We start from the raw sequence: 20,890 nt of genomic DNA on the forward strand, positions 1-20,890 counted from the left end.
CTTAGCAAAATTTTGCCAATAAAGAACAAAGTTTAGATTTCGTAGTACCCAAGGAACCTTTCTGAAGCTAAACATAACAACCAACTAAATCAAAATTGCATTCGAAATAGTTTTAAATATATTATAAAGGACATATGTATATGTATTATATTATGTAGTATTCTGTGGTTTTAAGGGGGAGCAAAAGACTAGGGAGGAGCTGGGATGGAAAAGCGAATATATAGCCACTGTCATCCGATTATCAATCAACCTCATTAACGCGCGGCTCTCCTTGTTTGGTTAGAGAGATTGACCGCGAGAGATGTGGTATAACCTTGTCATCTATATAGAGTAAATGGGGTTGTAAAATCAAACAAAATACTTTGTATCAGGCCTGAAAGGCTTCGGTCGATATCTCGACATCAGAATCGGATAGAGATGCTGATAACCGGTCAATCGGAAACCAAACTTATCAACGAAGCCACAATGAAGAAGGCTCGGTTAAAACAAACACTCATCCAAATAACGACCTTTTACATGAAAAAGAGGGCTAGATTCGGAGTATGGAATATTTGCACTCTTTCAGAAACTTCACGTCTAGACCAAGAGCAAAGGATTTAATGTAAAATTGAAGTTAAATTATTAACTATTTTGCAACAAATATTGAAATGCATGTGAAAACGTTATAAAATAATTCAAATAAATTTTTCAATTCATCAAATCAATATAATTGGACAGAAATCAGCTGTTTCTGTTTACATTTTTTGTTACCCACACGTGTGCTATGCGTTCTGAAGCTTTTTATTTTATCAAAATTGTCACAGAATACCAAAAAAATTCTTACTTGATAAAAATCTGAAAACATTTTCAATTTGGGGCTGTTAGTCTGTACTCCTTCGTCCAGTTGGTAAAGAGGGTCGCCGAGGATTTTGTAGGTGCGAGTGCCAGGCTCCTCGCGAGAAGCGAGAAAGTTCGAGGAGGTAACTGTTCACTTTCGAAAACATGTCATCGATGCCAGTGCCCGACGTCATTATCGTACAATCATCTGCGTAGGAGGTAACTGAAATTCCCTCTGGTAGTTGAGGGAGTTTAGATATATAGAAATTAAACAGTAACGGGGAGAGGACACCGCCCTGTGGAATCCCTTGTTTAATTTTCCTGAGTTTCGATGTTTTACCTCGAAATAATACAGATGATTGCCGACCGCCCAGGTAGTTCATAATCCATATCTTCAGCCAAGGAGAAAGTGTTGTTTGTTCGATGTCTTCTAGTAGCGTTGTTAAGTTGATCGTGTCAAAAGCTTTTGACAGATCCAACGCCACTAGGTTTTCTTAAAGGGTGGGACGCGAAATGCTGTGGTGGTGCTGTTGATATTCCGTTAGGCTTTGGAGGACTTGGTCTTCCTGATGACCTCCTGAACCTCCCACTGGTGGAAACAAGTGGCGCGCCGTTGTTTCGAATTTTGCGCAGCCGTCTGGTGACAAGTCTTTTAGCCTTGACAACCGGGGGTGCAGTATAAATTGTCGGCTAAAATAGCTCGGGCACCTCTCCGGGTTCGAGGAGGCATGTCTACCGAATTGAATTTCAACCCGGTCGTCATGCCTTCTCGGGTTTGACAGGGATTTGACTGTTAACCAGTGCTTGCTCACACCAGTGGAAAGATTGCAGGACTTCAAGTGTAGTCGTTTACCAGTTGTCGAATCTCGAAATTGATATCCGCTTTAGCCGGGAAATTAGAGCGCATATTGGCAATTCTTCCGGCTGGTATGAAACGAGCAGTAGCATCGGTGATCACTTTGCGGAATTGAAGTTCGCCAACCGTACGTCCGTAGGAATGGGTAGGGCGGCGAAGGCATTGTCGGTGAATTCTGTGAAGCTGTCCCAGTTAGCTTTATTAAAATTAACATAGGTGCGGTTGTCCGCAGAAATAAAGTCGGGTCAGACTGGGGGTCATGCTGTCTAATTGAGCTCCTGGGGGACGTAGGGGTCCTAAGTTGGCCACTGCCTGATGGTGGCGGCACTTTGCGCAAACTAGGTGCAAGTTGCAGTGCCGTAGAGGCAACAATCGCAGTATTGCGTTGACAGCATGGGTCCACATAACGTGTGGTCCACTCCCTATGAGTCTTAAGGCCTGAACAGATCTTAAGATGGCTCCATCCATTACATGAGTTACACCTAACCGAGGTGGAATTTGGATGGAGCCTTTTAGCGCATACGCAGTAGAAAAATACCTCAGGGCACAGGTTAAATTGATGCCAGCCCGGAGTAAGGATGTGGAGCAACCCTGCTGCAAGGCGTTGCGCCAATGACATGCAACTAGACTTAAAACTTAGCGATCCAAATAGGGTTAGATCTCCGAAAGGGCAGCCCTTGACCGGATAAATTCCGGGTGAACTCCGGTGGCGTAGAACCGGCTGCGTTGGGAGTTGTACATAGAAGATTGTACCTTTCTGTACTTAGCTCTGCTGCTCGTATTATTTTTTCCAGCAATAGATTGAAGAAGTCGAACGTCACCCTGTCTGAAACCTCGTTTGGTATCGAACGGCTCGGGGAGGTCCTTCACGTCATTTACAAGATTTGGCGCATGGTGACTATCTGGTCCATGGTGGATTTTCTAGGTCTAAAGTCACACTGATAAGGCCCAATCAGTTCGTTGACGGTGGGCTTTAGTCTTTCACACAATACACTCGACAGGACCTTGTATGCAATGTTGAGGAGGCTAATCCAACGGTAATTGGCACAGATTGCAATCCATCGGCCCCCGCCGCCTTGTTTTTCTTCAAGCGGGTAATTGCTAATCGAATTTCTTCATGGTCGGATAATGGAACATCTATTCCATCGTCATCGATTGGGGAATCGGGTTCGCCATCTCCTGGTGTTGTGCTTTCACTGCCATTCAGCAGGTCGGAGAAATGCTCCCTCCATAATTCCAGTATTCTCTGGACATCCGTTACCAGATTACCACCTTGGTCTCTACAAGATGATGCTCCTTTCTTGAAACCTTCTGTAAATCGCCTCATCTTTTCATAAAATTTTCGAGCATTACCTCTATCGGCCAGCTTCTCAAGCTTTTCATACTCACACATTTCGGCCTCTTTCTTTTTTGTCCGCAAATGCATCTCTCTTCCCTCTTCATCTCTCGGTTGTGGTCGTTTGTAACGTTGCGAGGTAGGCAGTCTATTTTCTCTCCCTTGCGAGACGGCAATCCTGACAGTTACTAATTCGGTTTTTGTCGTTGCCGAAATCCAATTGTTTCGGCTGCAGCGGTACGCAATGAGTTTGAGATGCCGCAGTTCCACAGTTCCTTTATACCGAGATGCTGATGTGTGCTCTCAGAGAACAGGAGTGCAAGTCGAGTAGAGTATTTTTGGCTGTCTGTTGCGATTGCAGCTTTTCGACGTCGAAGCTTCCTTGTGCTTGTTGACGGGCGTTCTTTGCTGCACAGAGGCGAGTGCGTATCTTTGCTGCTACTAGATAATGGTCCGAGTCAATATTTGGTCCTCGGAGCTTACGCACGTCCAAAACACTGGAGACGTGTCTTCCGTCTATCACAACGTTATCGATTTGATTGCGCGTGTTGCGATCAGGGGACTGCCAAGTAGCTTGATGGATTTTCTTATGCTGGAATCTAGTACTACAGACCACCATTTTTCGGGCCCCGGCGAAGTCGATCAGTCTTAGACCGTTTGGCGATGTTTCGTCATGGAGGCTGAATTTTCCGACTGTTGTGCCAAGCACGATTTTGATATCGTGGCGAGGGCGTTCGTAGGTGCGTTCTAGGCGCTCATAGAAAGTATCTTTGGTCACATCGTCCTTCTCTTCCGTTGGGGCGTGGGCGCAAATAAGCGAAATGTCGAAGAAACTCACTTTTATGCGGATTGTGGCAAGACGTTCATCCACCGGGGTGAATGCAACACCAAATTTGCGCACCTTTAAATGGCCGCTGTAGTAGATGTCACAAGGACCCACCTTCTTCCGTCCTTGTCCCGTCTATCGCACTTCTTGGATGGCGGTGATGTCAGCCTTTAGTTGTATGGGGACATCAACCAGCTGGGCAGAGGCACCTTCCTAATTTAGTGTTTGGACATTCCATGTGAATGCCCTCTAATCGTGATCCTTAAATTGTAATCATCAAAAGTGGTTACACAGAGGATACTTTGTCTTAAACCGAAAATCGTGTGCTTCTTGAGTCATATGCAAAAAATCGTTCCTGGCCACTCCTAAGTGAATGGCAATCAGAAACTTTCCTCACTTGCGTGAACTTCTACATATGACCCCTTCTCCTGAAACAAGACTAGCAAACCATGATTAAACAGAATAACCCGTTTCGTTGCTTATTGCTGGGCCGTTGTTTTTCAAAGAAAAATAACGCATTTCATTTGTGCTTCATATTTTATATTTAAATATTTACAATCATATATTTCATCGAAACAATTCAGAATATCAAAGGTACATATTTAAATAGTGTTTTGTGAAACTTTTATTTACAAATTCCAAAAACTAAGCACCTCATTTAGTTATAAAAAAATATTTTCGTCCATTAACTAGATAATGTTATATCAAAGATTTGCGCATAATTTGAACAAAATCACTCCCCCAAAAAATAAACCCACCTAACACCTTAATTGAGGCAGGAAGCCACATATATATTAATATAAAAATAATCAGCATTTAAATAAATGTAAATAAATGAATTCGTTTTAATTAATCTTTCCGCAGTAGTTATGCTTTCTTGGTAGTATGTTTTATTTCAATGCACATCAAGCGAGACAAAAAGATAATATTGGTTGCTACGTCGCATTGTGTTTCGTTGGTGTGGGTTAGAGCACAAAAGGTTTTTGTGTATTTTTAGTCAAAGGCGTCTTTGACTAATCCGGTGTGGGTTCACCCTAAGTAATAGATTTGAACCAGGCTACCAAAGTCTTTCGAAAAGTTCGACCAACAAGAATTACATTTGTCCATTAACGAGTACGACCATTTCTTGCGAATATCATTTGATAAAACGTGTCAACATGTCAGTGTTTTCACAGTTATAAAATTATTCAACTGTGATACTTTAGCGAACATTGACATCCATTGTATTGGAAAACGGCGGAAGCAAAGTTGCCAAAGTCCGGCAGCCCTTTTTGAACATTCTGGCAAACTACGAATATCGATGTCTAGATACATCTGAAAAGTTATCGATTTCGATTGTCAATTCTAGTTTGTTCTGGTGTCATTTTCGTTACACTGCCCTCCACTTAAGTCTGATCGTCCAGATTAGACATACTTCCAGAACCAAACGGTTAGCATTTCTTCCCCTAACCTCGTCTTCTCGGACACTGTCGTCTTCCTTAACATACTTTTTTCATTGGCATTAATCCTAAACCATTCAGTAACCAAAAATTATACTCGCAGTCGCCTACGCCGTTGATTCCTGCACAGCAGGCCAATAAGCCAAGAACATCGATATATCCTCTGTACCTGTGATGGTACCTATCCACCAGCTTTATAAAATGCTCTTCCAAATTTCGGATGAATCGTTTCAACATGATATCGGATTGTGGAAGTGATGCAACTTTAAATGTTGTTCCGAGTTGCCAGAATCTTCGAATGGCGATGTATCGCTTACAATCGACTATATAAGGGCTGCCGGACTGGCTGCAGGACACAGTTCTAATAAGAGATTTGTCGAGTGAGGACAATTCTAAGGAAAGGGTTGTCGAGTAAAATGTAAACAAGTTATAAGTTAGTGTTGTAAAGTAGAGTATAAAGTGTCAAGTTATAAGGAATTAGAAATAAAGATTTGACAATCCAGTGATTGAACTCAGGTTAGAGTTTAAGCGTTAACGATAGATTTTGGAAATCCGTTACAATATGAACAAATTAGACTGTAGATTGCCTGTTTCAGCAAAATTAAGCGAACGTATAATCTGGACTATACTCTACTTCAGTGGCAAAAGTGGGTGAAGTTGCTAAACGAATTACACTACCCCTACTACAGTCGCAATTCTCTTTAACGAATTCTAAAGGACTGGATATTTACTTCGATTTAAAGAAAATTCGCTATATAGAAAAGAAAAGCAATAATAATAATGTACATCAGTTCGGTTCGATTTCAGATATATTACACTGATAATAACGACAAATTATTTGAATAAATTCGTTATATGGGCATTTCCGCCATGTTGAACGTGACAATCATACACCTTTCAACTAAAAAAAAGTATGAACTAAAATGGTTTTTAATTTTGACAGTAGGATTTTTTGAATAGCTCTTTATTAGCCCTACCTGTATGAACTAAAATGGTTTTTAATTTTGACAGTAGGATTTTTTGAATAGCTTTTTATTAGCCCTACCTGTAGTGTTAAAGTTGATTTTGGAACGGTTGCCAAAAAACCAAGGCATTCACACGGGCTAAAATGGAAGTCGTTTTTGGGGACTACGATTCAAACGGCGATTTCAGCGAATTGTAAGGCAATATTCCAATGTTTTTGATTGTAAAGCTTTGTGTATGGATGCCTTTAAGGACTTCACCCAAAAATAATTTATAGTTTTTTTTTTTATTAAATATTTACCACATTCGCACGGGACATTTTTTTCCATCATAATATTTATGTTGATTTTGTTGTTATAATACGGAATTATTTAACAACAAGTCCAATAAAATGGCTTAAAAAAGTAGTAAATGTATTCATTTATTTATTTTAACTAAAATCCAATGAGAAAAAAAAAAAACAAAAATTCTATAGTATGAAATGAAAATAGTATTATGAATGTAAAATACATTTTTTTTTTCAAAAAATGCTGTTCCCGGGTATAAAAAATTTTTGGACTTCGTTATCTGCCAGACCCTCCTTTTGATAACTGCTCCCACTCCATCGACGGCTTCTTGCAAAAAAATTCTATTCTAATGAAGAGTATTTTAATTATTATATAAAATCAACCAGGCTTGATAATATAAATTTGTTTTTAAACTGAGAGCAGTTAACTTAAAAAAAAAAAGTTTAGAAAATCAACTAAAACAACAAAATCAATTTAAATAGCTAGTTAGTGGAATATAAAGTGCGGTTTTTGCTCATATGTAAATAATTAATGTAAACGTATCTATTTAAATACTAATATTAATTTTATAAGACAAAAAAATTATTTTAAATTTTTAAACTCCACACCTACGATGTCGCACGTGACCTATTTTAAGTAGTTACCAAAATCACAAATCTCCAGATTTTTTAACAAACCCTTTTTATTTTAATTGTATACAAATCAACCGTTTGTACTCAAAATTTTGCGAACTTTCTGCTTATAGTTCCGATGCAGTGGGAACAAGTCTTGTTTTTTGATGCCGCACGGGACATTGAAATATAAGATAATAAGAGAACACAAACTTACAGTTATTTGTAACCGCATGCTTTCTTATGCATTTTATTTTGCTCTTTATACCCTTACAAAGGTTTTACACAAAGCAAAAAATTATTCATGATATGTTTCTTTAACAATTTTGACGAAAAAACAAATGCAGTAGAAAAATCGAAATGAGAAAAGTAGCTCCTATGCGACTTGGCTTTCGAATATCTCGTAATTGGTTATGAATTAATTTAAAATTAATTTAATATAAATAAATTTAAATATCTAACTATGAAAATATGCAAAAACTTTGTAATTCTAATAATGTTTAATATTTTGTCTGTGGTGGACCTTCTGTCGGAAATGCCCATATGGAAATTCTAATACACTCAAAGTAGAACCGAAATAGAGTTATTATAATTGCTTCGCTATAAAGAAAACATCGTTATATAGGTGTTCTATAAAGAGAGTTTCGATTGTATCTTCGTTATTTTCATGAACATTTTATGGAATACATAATATGTATAATTGTTTATTACGTTGAGATTATTACTTTAATTATTATTTTTTATGTATTATTTTAAGAACTTTTTGTTGATATATAGTACCACATAAAATATGTCTGTTGTTTCATACTTAATAAACTGTTCATTATATTCAACAGAATAAACCAATTGTAATACCAGAGATTCACAAAGAAAAAGGTTATAATCAAACAGCGCCAACCTTTGTACGCAACGTTATGGGATCTAGTGCTGGTGCTGGCTCGGGTGAATTTCATGTGTATCGACATTTACGAAGGAAGGAATATTCTCGACAAAAAAATATACAAGCAATGAGTATTAAAGAGCAGCAAGATCTAGAATTTAAACGAAAGCTAGAACAAAATCAAATTATAGCTCAGGAAAGGACTGCTAAGAAAAGAGCAAAACGGCTAAAGAAAAAGGAACGAGCCGCAAAAAGTTTCGTCAATAAATTCGTCGGAAATAAAATGGATCTCGATGAAAAATAGTAGTTGATTTACACATGTTATTGATATTTATGTAATTGAATAAACAAAGAGCCATTAACATTTTCGAAAAAAGGATTCTCGTCGTTAATTATAATAGGTCTTTAAAACTAGACAATTGTCTCATAGCAAATTTGATACAATTTCAATAAATTATTGAAACTAAGTTATGAATATTATACGAAGTAAAATCGAATGAAACGAGAACAAGTTTTAGGATATTTATTGCACTGTTTTTTCTATATGTTTAACATTTGCTTAATCATCTTATCATGTGTTTTTGATTGCCATACGTTTGGGAGAGGCCAGAAACGATTACTCTCCTAATGGTTCAAGCAGCTCACGGCTTCCGGTTGCAAACTTGGTGTTGGATTTGAGTTCTGGAATTTACCCCGGTGGATGAGCGTCTAGTCATAATCTGCATAAAAGTGAGGTTCTTCAGTATATAGCTTATTTCGATGTGACCAAAGATACTTTCTATGAGCGCCTAGAACGCACCTATGAGCGTTGCCTTCGCCACGATGTCAAAATCGTGCTTGGTAAAGAAGTTGTCTTTGGCACAACAGTCGGAAAATTCAGCCTACATGACGAAACATCGCCAAACGGTCTAAGGCTGATCGACTTCGCCGGGGGCCGAAAAATGGTCGTCTGTAGTACTAAATTCCAGCATAAGAAAATCCATCAAGCTACTTGGCTATCCCCGGATCGCAACACGCGCAATCAAATCGATAACGTTGTGATAGACGGTAGACGTACGCTCCGAGGACCAAATATAGACTTGGACCATTATCTGGTTGCTGCGAAGATACGCACCCGCCTCTGTGCCGTAAAGAACGCCCGTCAACAAACACAAGGAAGCTTCGACGTCGAAAAGCTGCAATCGCAACAGACAGCCAAAAGTACTCTACTCGACTTGCACTCCTGTTCTCTGAGAGCACACATCAGCATCTCGCTATAAAGGAACTGTGGAACGGCATCTCAAACTCATTACGTACCGCTGCAGCCGAAACAATTGGATTTCCGCAACGACAAAAAACGAATTAGTAACGTTTAGGATTGCCGTCTCGCAAGGGAGAGAAAATAGACTGCCTACCTCGCAACGTTACAAACGACCACAACCGAGAGATGAAGAGGGAAGAAAGATGCATTTGCGGACGAAAAGAAAGAGGCCGAAATGTGTGAGTATGAAAAGCTTGAGAAGCTGGCCGATAGAGGTAATGCTCGAAAATTTTATGAAAAGATGAGGCGATTTACAGAAGGTTTCAAGAAAGGAACATCATCTTGTAGAGACCAAGGTGATAATCTGGTAAGCGATGTCCAGAGCATTCTGGGATTATGTATGGAACACTTCTCCGACCTGCATGAAGGAATTCGAATAGTAATTACCCGTCTGAAGACCGGACCTTATCAGAGTGACTTTAGACTTGGAATATCCACAACTGACCAGACCATGCGCCGAATCTTGGAGAAGACCCGAGGAGGATCGATACACACCACCTTTTTGTCGATTTTAATGCTGCTCACGACAGCACGAAAAAAGCTGCCTTTATGCTGCGATGTCTTAATTTGGTATCCCCGCAAAACAAATACAGCTTTGTAAGTTGACGTTGAGCAACACCAAAAGCCCCGCTATGATTGAGAAGAACCTCTCCGATTTTGTGAAACTTTTATTTACAAAATCCAAAAACTAAGCCGTTAGCACCTCATTTAGTTATAAAAAATATTTTCGTCCATTAACTAGATAATGTTATATCAAAGATGTGTGCATAATTTGAACAAAATCACTCCCCCAAAAAATAAACCCACCTTAAAATAAACACCTTAATTGAGGCAGGAAGCCACATATATATTAATATAAAAATAATCAGCATTTAAATAAATGTAAATAAATGAATTCGTTTTAATTAATCTTTCCGCAGTAGTTATGCTTTCTTGGTAGTATGTTTTATTTCAATTCACATCAAGCGAGACAAAAAGATAATATTGGTTGCTACGTCGCATTGTGTTTCGTTGGTGTGGGTTAGAGCACAAAATGTTTTTGTGTATTTTTAGTCAAAGGCGTCTTTGACTAATCCGGTGTGGGTTCACCCTAAGTAATAGATTTGAACCAGCCTACCAAAGTCTTTCGAAAAGTTCGACCAACAAGAATTACATTTGTCCATTAACGAGTACGACCATTTCTTGCGAATATCATTTGATGAAACGTGACAACATGTCAGTGTTTTCACAATTATAAAATTATTCACCTGTGATACTTTAGCGAACATTGACATCCATTGTATTGGAAAACGGCGGAAGCAAAGTAGCCAAAGTCCGGCAGCCCTTTTTGTCGATTGTAAGTGATACAACGGTTCTCGAACATTCTGGCAAACTACGAATATCGATGTCTAGATACATCTGAAAATTTATCGATTTCGATTGTCAATTCTAGTTTGTTCTGGTGCCATTTTCGTTACACTGCCCTCCACTTAAGTCTGATCGTCCAGATTAGACATACTTCCAGAACCAAACGGTTAGAATTTCTTCCCCTAACCTCGTCTTCTCGGACACTGTCGTCTTCCTTAACATACTTTTTTCATTGGCATTAATCCCAAACCATTCAGTAACCAAAAATTATACTCGCAGTCGTCTACGCCGTTGATTCCTGCACAGCAGGCCAATAAGCCAAGAACATCGATATATCGTCTGTACCTGTGATGGTACCTATCCACCAGCTATATAAAATGCTCTTCCAAATTTCGGATGAATCGTTTCGAAATGATATCGGATTGTGGATGTAAATGTTGTTCCGAGTTGCCAGAATCTTCGAATGGCGATGTATCGCTTACAATCGACTATATAAGGGCAGCCGGACTGGCTACAGGACACAGTTCTAATAAGAGATTTGTCGAGTGAGGACAATTCTAAGGAAAGGGTTGTCGAGTAAAATGTAAACAAGTTATAAGTTAGTGTTGTAAAGTAGAGTATAAAGTGTCAAGTTATAAGGAATTAGAAATAAAGATTTGACAATCCAGTGATTGAACTCAAGTTAGAGTTTAAGCGTTAACGATAGATTTTGGAAATCCGTTACAATATGGACAAATTAGACTGTAGATTGCCTGTTTCAGCAAAATTAAGCGAACGTATAATCTGGACTATACTCTACTTTAGTGGCTAAACGAATTACACTACCTCTACTACAGTCGCAATTCTCTTTAACGAATTATAAAGGACTGGATATTTACTTCGATTTAAAGAAAATTCGCTATATAGAAAAGAAAAGCAATAATAATAATGTACATCAGTTCGGTTCGATTTCAGATATATTACACTGATGTATGAAAATAATAACGACAAATTATTTGAATAAATTCGTTATATGGGCATTTCCGCCATGTCGAACGTGACAATCATACACCTTTCAACTAAAGAAAAGTATGAACTAAAATGGTTTTTAATTTTGACAGTAGGATTTTTTAATAGCTCTTTATTAGCCCTACCTTTAGTGTTAAAGTTGATTTCGGAACGGTTGCCAAAAAACCAAGGCATTCACACGGGCAAAAATGGAAGTCGTTTTTGGGGACTACGGTTCAAACGGCGATTTCAGCGAATTGTAAGGCAATATTCAAATGTTTTTGATTGTAGAGCTTTGTGTATGGATGCCTTTAAAATTGGTATGAACTTCACCCAAATATTATTTATAGTTTTTCTTTACTATTTACCACATTCGCACGGGACATTTTTTTCCATCACAATATTTATGTTGATTTTGTTGTTATAATACGGAATTATTTAAAAACAAGTCCAATAAAATGGCTTAAAAAAGTAGTAAATGTATTCATTTATTTATTTTAACTAAAATAGTATTTAATTAAAATAGTATTAGGAAGGTAAAATACATTTTTTTTTCAAAAAATGCTGTCCCCGGGTATAACAAATTTTTGGATTTCGTTATTTGCCAGACCCTCCATTTGATAACTGCTCCCACTCCATCGACGGCTTCTAGCAAAAAAATTCTATTCTAATGAAGAGTGTTTTAATTATTTTATAGAATCAACCAGGCTTGATAATATAAATTTGTTTTTAAACTGAGAGCAGTTAACTTAAAAAAAAAAAAAATTTAGAAAAGCAACTAAAGGATTTCTTAATTTTAGTTAAGAGATTTATCAAGAAAATAATATGTCATGCGTTAGCTTGTCACTTATAAAAGTAAACGATTTTCTCCTGACAACATTGTTAAAATGAGCACTCTTATTTTGATTTGTAAGCCTATAATTTTCGCCAAAATCAATTTAAATAGCTAGTTAGTGGAATATAAAGTGCGGTTTTTGCTCATATGTAAATAATTAATGTAAACGTATCTATTTAAATACTAATATTAATTTTATAAGACAAAAAATAATTTTAAATTTTTAAACTCCACACCTATGTCGCACGTGACCTAGTTTAAGTAGTTGCCAAAATCAGAAATCTTCAGATGTTTTAACAAACCCTTTTTATTTTAATTGTATACAAATCAACCGTTTGTACTCAAAATTTTGCGAACTTTCTGCTTATATTTCTGATGCAGTGGGAACAAGTCTTGTTTTTTGATGCCGCACGGGATTGAAATATAAAGATAATAAGAGAACAAAAACTTAGTTATTTGTGATCGCATGCTTTCTTATGCATTTTATTTTGCTCTTTATACCCTTACAAAGGTTTTACACAAAGCAAAAAATTATTCATGATATGTTTCTTTAACAATTTTGACGAAAAAACAAATGCAGTAGAAAAATCGAAATGAGAAAAGTAGCTCCCATGTGACTTGGCTTTCGAATATCTCGTAATTGGTTATGAATTAATTTAAAATTAATTTAATATAAATAAATTTAAATATTTAACTATGAAAATATGCAAAAACTTCTGTCGGAAATGCCCATATGGAAATTAACTATAATACACTCAAAGTAGAACCAAAATAGTGTTATTATAATTGCTTCGCTATAAAGAAAACATCGTTATATAGGAGTTCTATAAAGAGTGTTTCGATTGTGTCTTCGTTATTTTCATGAACAGTTTATGGAATACATAATATGTATAATAGTTCATTACGTTGAGATTATTACTTTAATTATTTTTTTAAATATTTTTTTTTTTTTATGTATTATTTTAAGAACTTTTTGTTGATATATAGTACCACATAAAATATGTCTGTTGTTTCATACTTAATAAACTGTTCATTATATTCAACAGAATAAACCAATTGTAATACCAGAGATTCACAAAGAAAAAGGTTATAATCAAACAGTGCCAACTTTTGTACGCAACGTTATGGGATCTAGTGCTGGTGCTGGCTCGGGTGAATTTCATGTGTATCGACATTTACGAAGGGAGGAATATTCTCGACAAAAAAATATACAAGCAATGAGTATTAAAGAGCAGCAAGATCTAGAATTTAAACGAAAGCTAGAACAAAATCAAATTATATCTCAGGAAAGGACAGCTAAGAAAAGAGCAAAACGGCTAAAGAAAAAGGAAAGAGCCGCAAAAAGTTTCGTCAATAAATTCGTCGGAAGTAAAATGGATCTCGAGGAAAAATAGTAGTCGATTTACACATGTTATTGATATTTATGTAATTAAATAAACAAAGAGCCATTAACATTTTCGAAAAACGAATTCTCGTCGTTAATTATAATAGGTCTTCAAAACTAGACAATTGTCTTATAGCAAATTTGGTACAATTTCAATAAATTATTGAAACTAAGTTATGAATATTATACGAAGTAAAATCAAACGAAACGAGAACAAGTTTTAGGATATTTATTGCACTGTTTTGTCTATATGTTTAACATTTGCTTAATCATCTTATCATGTGTTTTTGATTGCCATACGCTTGGGAGAGGTCAGAAACGATTATTCTCCGCATGGTTCAAGCAACTCACGGCTTCCGGTTGCAAACTTGGTGTTGGATTTGAGTTATGGAATTTACCCCGGTGGATGAGCGTCTAGTCATAATCCGCATAAAAGTGAGGTTCTTCAGTATATAGCTTATTTCGATGTGACCAAAGATACTTTCTATGAGCGCCTAGAACGCACCTACGAGCGCTGCCCTCGCCACGATGTCAAAATCGTGCTTGGCGATTTCAACGCTAGGGTGGGTAAAGAAGTTGTCTTTGGCACAACAGTCCGAAAATTCAGCCTCCATGACGAAACATCGCCAAACGGTCTAAGGCTGATCGACTTCGACGGGGCCCGAAAAATGGTCGTATGTAGTACTAGATTCCAGCATAAGAAAATCCATCAAGCTACTTGGCTGTCCCCTGATCGCAACACGCGCAATCAAATCGATAACGTTGTGATAGACGGAAGACATGTCTCCTGTGTTTTGGAAGTGCGTACGCTCCGAGGACCAAATATAGACTCGGACCATTATCTGGTTGCTGCGAAGATACACATCCGCCTCTGTGCCGCAAAGAACGCCCGTCAACAAACACAAGGAAGCTTCGACGTCGAAAAGCTGCAATCGCAACAGACAGCCAAAAATACTCTACTCGACACTCTTGTTCTCTGAGAGCACACATCAGCATCTCGTTATAAAGGAACTGTGGAACGGCATCTCAAACTCATTGCGTACCGCTGCAGCCGAAACAATTGGATTTCGGCAACGACGAAAAACGAATTATTAACGTTTAGTATTGCCGTCTCGCAAGGGAGAGAAAATAGACTGCCTACCTCGCAACGTTACAAACGACCACAACCGAGAGATGAAGAGGGAAGAGAGATGCATTTGCGGACAAAAAAGAAAGAGGCCGAAATGTGTGGGTATGAAAAGCTTGAGAAGCTGGCCGATAGAGGTAATACTCGAAAATTTTATGAAAAGATGAGGCGATTTACAGAAGGTTTCAAGAAAGGAGCATCATCTTGTAGAGACCTCGCCGTTAGTACATATTTAAATAGTATTTTGGGAAACTTTTATTTACAAATTCAAAAACTAAGCCGTTAGCACCTCATTTAGTTATAAAAAATATTTTCGTCCATTAACTAGATAATGTTATATCAAAGATGTGTGCATAATTTGATCAAAGTCACAGCATTTAAATAAATGTAAACAAATGAATTGGTTTTAATTAATCTTTCCGCAGTAGTTATGCTTTCTTGGTAGTATGTTTTATTTCAATGCACATCAAGCGAGACAAAAAGATAATATTGGTTGCTACGTCGCATTGTGTTTCGTTGGTGTGGGTTAGAGCACAAAACGTTTTTGTGTATTTTTAGTCAAAGGCGTCTTTGACTAATCCGGTGTGGGTTCACCCTAAGTAATAGATTTGAACCAGGCTACCAAAGTCTTTCGAAAAGTTCGACCAACAAGAATTACATTTGTCCATTAACGAGTGCGACCATTTCTTGCGAATATCATTTGATGAAACGTGACAACATGTCAGTGTTTTCACAATTATAAAATTATTCATCTGTGATACTTTAGCGAACATTGACATCCATTGTATTGGAAAACGGCGGAAGCAAAGTTGTCAAAGTCCGGCAGCTCTTTTTGTCGATTGTAAGTGATACAACGGTTCTCGAACATTCTTGCAAACTACGAATATCGATGTCTAGATACATCTGAAAAGTTATCGATTTCGATTGACAATTCTAGTTTGTTCTGGTGCCATTTTCGTTACACTGCCCTCCACTTAAGTCTGATCGTCCAGATTAGACATACTTCCAGAACCAAACGGTTAGAATTTATTCCCCTAACCTCGTCTTCTCGGACACTGTCGTCTTCCTTAACATACTTTTTTCATTGGCATTAATCCTAAACCATTCAGTAACCAAAAATTATACTCGCAGTCGTCTACGCCGTTGATTCCTGCACAGCAGGCCAATAAGCCAAGAACATCGATATATCCTCTGTACCTGTGATGGTACCTATCCACCAGCTTTATAAAATGCTCTTCCAAATTTTGGATGAATCGTTTCAACATGATATCGGATTGTGGATGTGATGCAACTTTAAATGTTGTTCCGAGTTGCCAGAATCTTCGAATGGCGATGTATCGCTTACAATCGACTATATAAGGGCTGCCGGACTGGCTGCAGGACTCAGTTCTAATAAGAGATTTGTGGAGTGAGGACAATTCTAAGGAAAGGGTTGTCGAGTAAAGTGTAAACAAGTTATAAGTTAGTGTTGTAAAGTAGAGTATAAAGTGTCAAGTTATAAGGAATTAGAAATAAAGATTTGACAATCCAGTGATTGAACTCAAGTTAGAGTTTAAGCGTTAACGATAGATTTTTGAAATCGGTTAGGGGCCATCCATAAATTACGTCACACGAATTTAAGGAATTTTTAACCCCTCCCCTCCTCCTTGTCACAAGTGGTCACATTTTGAACTCACCCCCCCTGACGTGACGTCACACATTTTCCAATTTTATGGATTTATCATTAATAAAAAAAAAAACAAGTAATTAAGGGCTAAGTTCGGGTGTAACCGAACATTTTATACTCTCGCAATTTATTTATTTAACTTAATTAATATTATATAATACACAATTTGACCCAAATATTCGTCATATATATTGTATAAAGTCCATTGAAAGTTGGAAACCCTAATATTAGGTTAGAAGCACCAAGGTCCTCTTGTTCGATATATGGGGCCTTGAAAACCTATGATCCGATTTCGGCGATTTTTAGAATGGGGCCACACTATAAACATAGTATTTATGCAAAGATCTGCACCGATATCTTCACTAATGCTTACTTTATATATTGTAAAGTAAACGATTTCTGAATCTTCAAAGTTCTGGTATATAGGAAGTAAGCGCGGTTGTGAACCGATTTGGCCAATTTTCACATATTATTGAGAGGTAAGGAAACTATGATCCGATGGAGGATGGGATCATGTGTAGAAGTTCACGCAAGTGAGGAAAGTTTTTGATTGTCATTCACTTGGGAGTGGCCAGAAACGATTCTTCTCCACATGGTTCAAGCAGCTCACGACTTCCGGTTTTAGACCAAGTATCCTCTGGGTAGCCAACAGACATCCGTTTGAAGGCGAGCTAAAGTGAGAAGGCGAAGCCCGCTTATGCGGTTGTGCGTAGGGCTTGGGACCCACCACATAAAAACACCCCCCAATGAAAAATCTACGAAAGCCTCGGATGAGACACCCCCCTTTTGATGACGACCCCTGCAAACGTTCTAAGGACAATGATATAAGGGCATGCACCTGGAATGTCCGGACCCTTAATTGGGAAGGTGCCTCTGCCCAGCTGGTTGATGTCCTCATACGACTCAAGGTTGACATCACCGCCATCCAAGAAGTGCGATGGACGGGACAAGGACGGAAGAAGGTGGGTCCTTGTGACATCTACTACAGCGGCCATATAAAGGAGCGCAAATTTGGTGTTGGATTTGTGGTGGGAGAGAGACTCCGTCGCAGAGTCCTGGCATTCACCCCGGTGGATGAACGTCTAGCCACAATCCGCATCAAAGCGAGGTTCTTCAACATATCGCTGATTTGCGCCCACGCCCCAACGGAAGAGAAGGACGATGTGACCAAAGATGCTTTCTATGAGCGCCTAGAACGTACCTATGAGCGCTGCCCCCGCCACGATGTAAAAGTCGTGCTTGGCGATTTTAACGCCAGGGTGGGTAAAGAAGGTGTCTTTGGCACAACAGTCGGAAATTTCAGCCTCCATGACGAAACATCGCCAAACGGCCTGAGGCTGATCGACTTCGCTGGGGCCCGAAACATGGTCGTCTGTAGTACCAGATTCCAGCATAAGAAAATACATCAAGCTACTTGGCTGTCTCCTGATCGAAACACGCGGAACCAAATCGATCACGTTGTGATAGACGGAAGACATGTCTCCTGTGTTTTAGACGTGCGTACGCTCCGAGGACCAAATATAGACTCGGACCATTATCTGGTCGCAGCGAAGATACGCACCCGCCTCTGTGCAGCAAAGAATGCCCGTCAACAACCACAAGGAAGGTTCGACGTCGAAAAGCTGCAATCGCAACAGACAGCCACGAAATACTCTACTCGACTTGCACTCCTGCTCTCTGAGAGCACTCATCAGCATCTCGGTATAAGGGAACTGTGGAACGGCATCTCAAACTCACTGCGTACCGCTGCAGCCGAAACAATTGGTTTTCGGCAACGACAAAAAACAAGCTGGTACGATGAGGAGTGCCGTCTCGCAGCGGAGAGAAAACAGACTGCCTACCTCGCAACGTTGCAAACGACCACAACACGTGCGGGATGGGATAGATACCGAGAGCTGAAGAGGGAAGCGAGACGCATCTGCAGACAAAAAAAGAAGGAGGCCGAAATGCGTGAGTACGAAGAGCTTGAGAAGCTGGCAGACAGAGGTAATGCTCGAAAATTTTATGAAAAAATGAAGCGACTTAACGAAGGTTTCAAGACCGGAGCATCCTCATGTAGAGACCAAGGTGGTAATCTGGTAACCGATGTCCAGGGCATACTGGGATTATGGAGGGAACACTTCTCCGACCTGCTGAATGGCAGTGAGAGTACAACACCAGGAGATGGCGAACCCGATCCCCCAATCGATGACGATGGAACAGATGTTCCATTACCCGACCATGAAGAAATTCGAATAGCAATTACCCGCTTGAAGAACAACAAATCAGCGGGGGCCGATAGATTACCGGCAGAACTATTCAAATACGGCGGCGAAGAACTGATAAGGTGCATGCATCAGCTTCTTTGCAGAATATGGTCGGAAGAAAGCATGCCTGACGATTGGAATCTTAGTGTGCTCTGCCCAATCCATAAAAAGGGAGATCCCACAATCTGCGCCAATTACCGTGGGATCAGCCTCCTAAATATCGCATACAAGGTTCTATCGAGCGTACTGTGTGAAAGACTAAAGCCCACCGTCAACAAACTGATTGGACCTTATCAGTGTGGCTTTAGACCTGGAAAATCGACAACTGACCAGATATTCACCATGCGCCAAATTTTGGAGAAGACCCGTGAAAAGAGGATCGACACACACCACCTTTTTGTCGATTTTAAAGCTGCTTTCGACAGCACGAAAAGGAGCTGCCTTTACGCCGCGATGTCTGAATTTGGTATCCCCGCAAAACTAATACGGCTGTGTAAATTGACGCTGAGCAACACCAAAAGCTCCGTCATGATTGGGAAGGACCTCTCCGAGCCGTTCGATACCAAACGAGGTTTCAGACAAGGTGACTCACTATCGTGCGACTTCTTTAACCTGATGCTGGAAAAAATTATAAGAGCTGCAGAACTAAACCGAGAAGGTACAATCTTCTACAAGAGTGTACAGCTCCTGGCGTACGCCGATGATATTGATATCATCGGAAGCAACAACCGCGCCGTTTGTTCTGCTTTTTCCCGCATGGATAAGGAGGCGAAGCGAATGGGTCTGGAGGTGAATGAGGACAAGACGAAATATCTCCTGTCATCAAGCAAACAGTCGGCGCATTCGCGTCTTGGCTCCCACGTCACTGTTGACAGTCATAACTTCGAGGTCATAGATAATTTCGTATACCTGGGAACCAGCATCAACAACACGAACAATGTCAGCCTCGAAATCCAGCGCAGAATAACTCTTGCCAACAGGTGCTACTTTGGACTGAGTAGGCAATTGAACAGTAAAGTCCTCTCTCGACGAACCAAAATCAAGCTCTACAAGTCGCTTATCATTCCCGTCCTGCTCTACGGTGCAGAAGCTTGGACGATGTCAACATCAGATGAGACGACACTAGGAGTTTTCGAGAGGAAAATTTTGTGCAAGATTTATGGTCCTCAGAACATTGGTAACGGCGAATACCGCAGACGATGGAACGATGAGCTGTACGAGTTATACGACGACATTGACATAGTTCAGCGAATAAAAAGACAGCGGCTACGCTGGCTAGGTCATGTTGTCCGAATGGACGAAAACACTCCAGCACTGAAAGTGTTCGATGCAGTACCCGCCGGAGGAAGCCGAGGAAGGGGAAGGCCTCCACTCCGTTGGAGGGACCAGGTGGAGAGCGACCTGGTTAAGCTTGGGATCTCCAACTGGCGCCGATCTGCGAAGGAGAGAGAGAGGTGGCGCACTATCGTCGATTCGGCTATAACCGGCTAAACGGTTGCAACGCCAATCACATACATACATACATACAAGGAAACTATTACAAACCAAGTTTCATTGAAATCGGTCGAGTAGTTCCTGAGATATGGTTTTTGACCCATAAGTGGGCGACGCCACGCCCATTTTCCATTTTGTAAAAAAATCTGAGTGCAGCTTCCATCTGCCAATTCTTATGTGAAATTTTCTTATGTGAAATTTATTTTATAAGAGTGGCGTATAAGATGATCTGGCGTACGCCCATGATATTGATATTATCGAAAGCAACAACTTCGCCGTTAGTTCTGTTTTCCATCGCCTGTATAAGGAAGAGAAGCGAATGGGTCGGAGGTGAATGAGGACAAGTCGATTCAATATCGACAAATATAACATTTCAGAATATCAAAGGTACATATTTAAATAGTATTTTGTGAAACTTTGATTTACAAATTCCAAAAACTAAGCCGTTAGCACCTCATTTAGTTATAAAAAAGATTTTCGTCCATTAACTA

The 20,890-nt window shown here is 39.3% G+C and overlaps 2 protein-coding genes across 3 annotated transcripts in view; both read left to right on the plus strand.

Annotated features, from left to right (window-relative positions):
- Positions 1 to 8,393, plus strand: part of LOC114805180 (PRKR-interacting protein 1 homolog) — a 44,977-nt gene extending 36,584 nt beyond the window's left edge. Inside the window, exon 2 of the mRNA XM_054235034.1 lies at positions 7,971 to 8,393. Within this exon, the coding sequence (XP_054091009.1) occupies positions 7,971 to 8,318 (348 nt within the window). The 3' untranslated portion in view covers positions 8,319 to 8,393. The remainder of the gene's footprint in view (positions 1 to 7,970) is intronic.
- The window catches only part of LOC114805273 (PRKR-interacting protein 1 homolog), a 52,008-nt gene extending 38,056 nt beyond the window's left edge, over positions 1 to 13,952 (plus strand). The window contains exons 1-2 of one of the 2 annotated variants that reach the window (XM_054235036.1): positions 8,542 to 9,493; positions 13,530 to 13,952. In XM_054235036.1, coding sequence (XP_054091011.1) covers positions 9,458 to 9,493; positions 13,530 to 13,877 — 384 coding nt within the window. In that variant the 5' untranslated portion in view covers positions 8,542 to 9,457 and the 3' untranslated portion in view covers positions 13,878 to 13,952. Of the gene's footprint in view, positions 1 to 8,541; positions 9,494 to 13,529 lie in introns of those variants that run through there. The other variant, XM_054235035.1, reaches the window with a different exon arrangement.
- Positions 13,953 to 20,890: the final 6,938 nt, after the last annotated feature.

The sequence above is a fragment of the Zeugodacus cucurbitae genome, chromosome 6 (assembly GCF_028554725.1).
Source record: "Zeugodacus cucurbitae isolate PBARC_wt_2022May chromosome 6, idZeuCucr1.2, whole genome shotgun sequence".
In the NCBI taxonomy this organism is placed as follows: Eukaryota; Metazoa; Arthropoda; class Insecta; order Diptera; family Tephritidae; genus Zeugodacus; species Zeugodacus cucurbitae.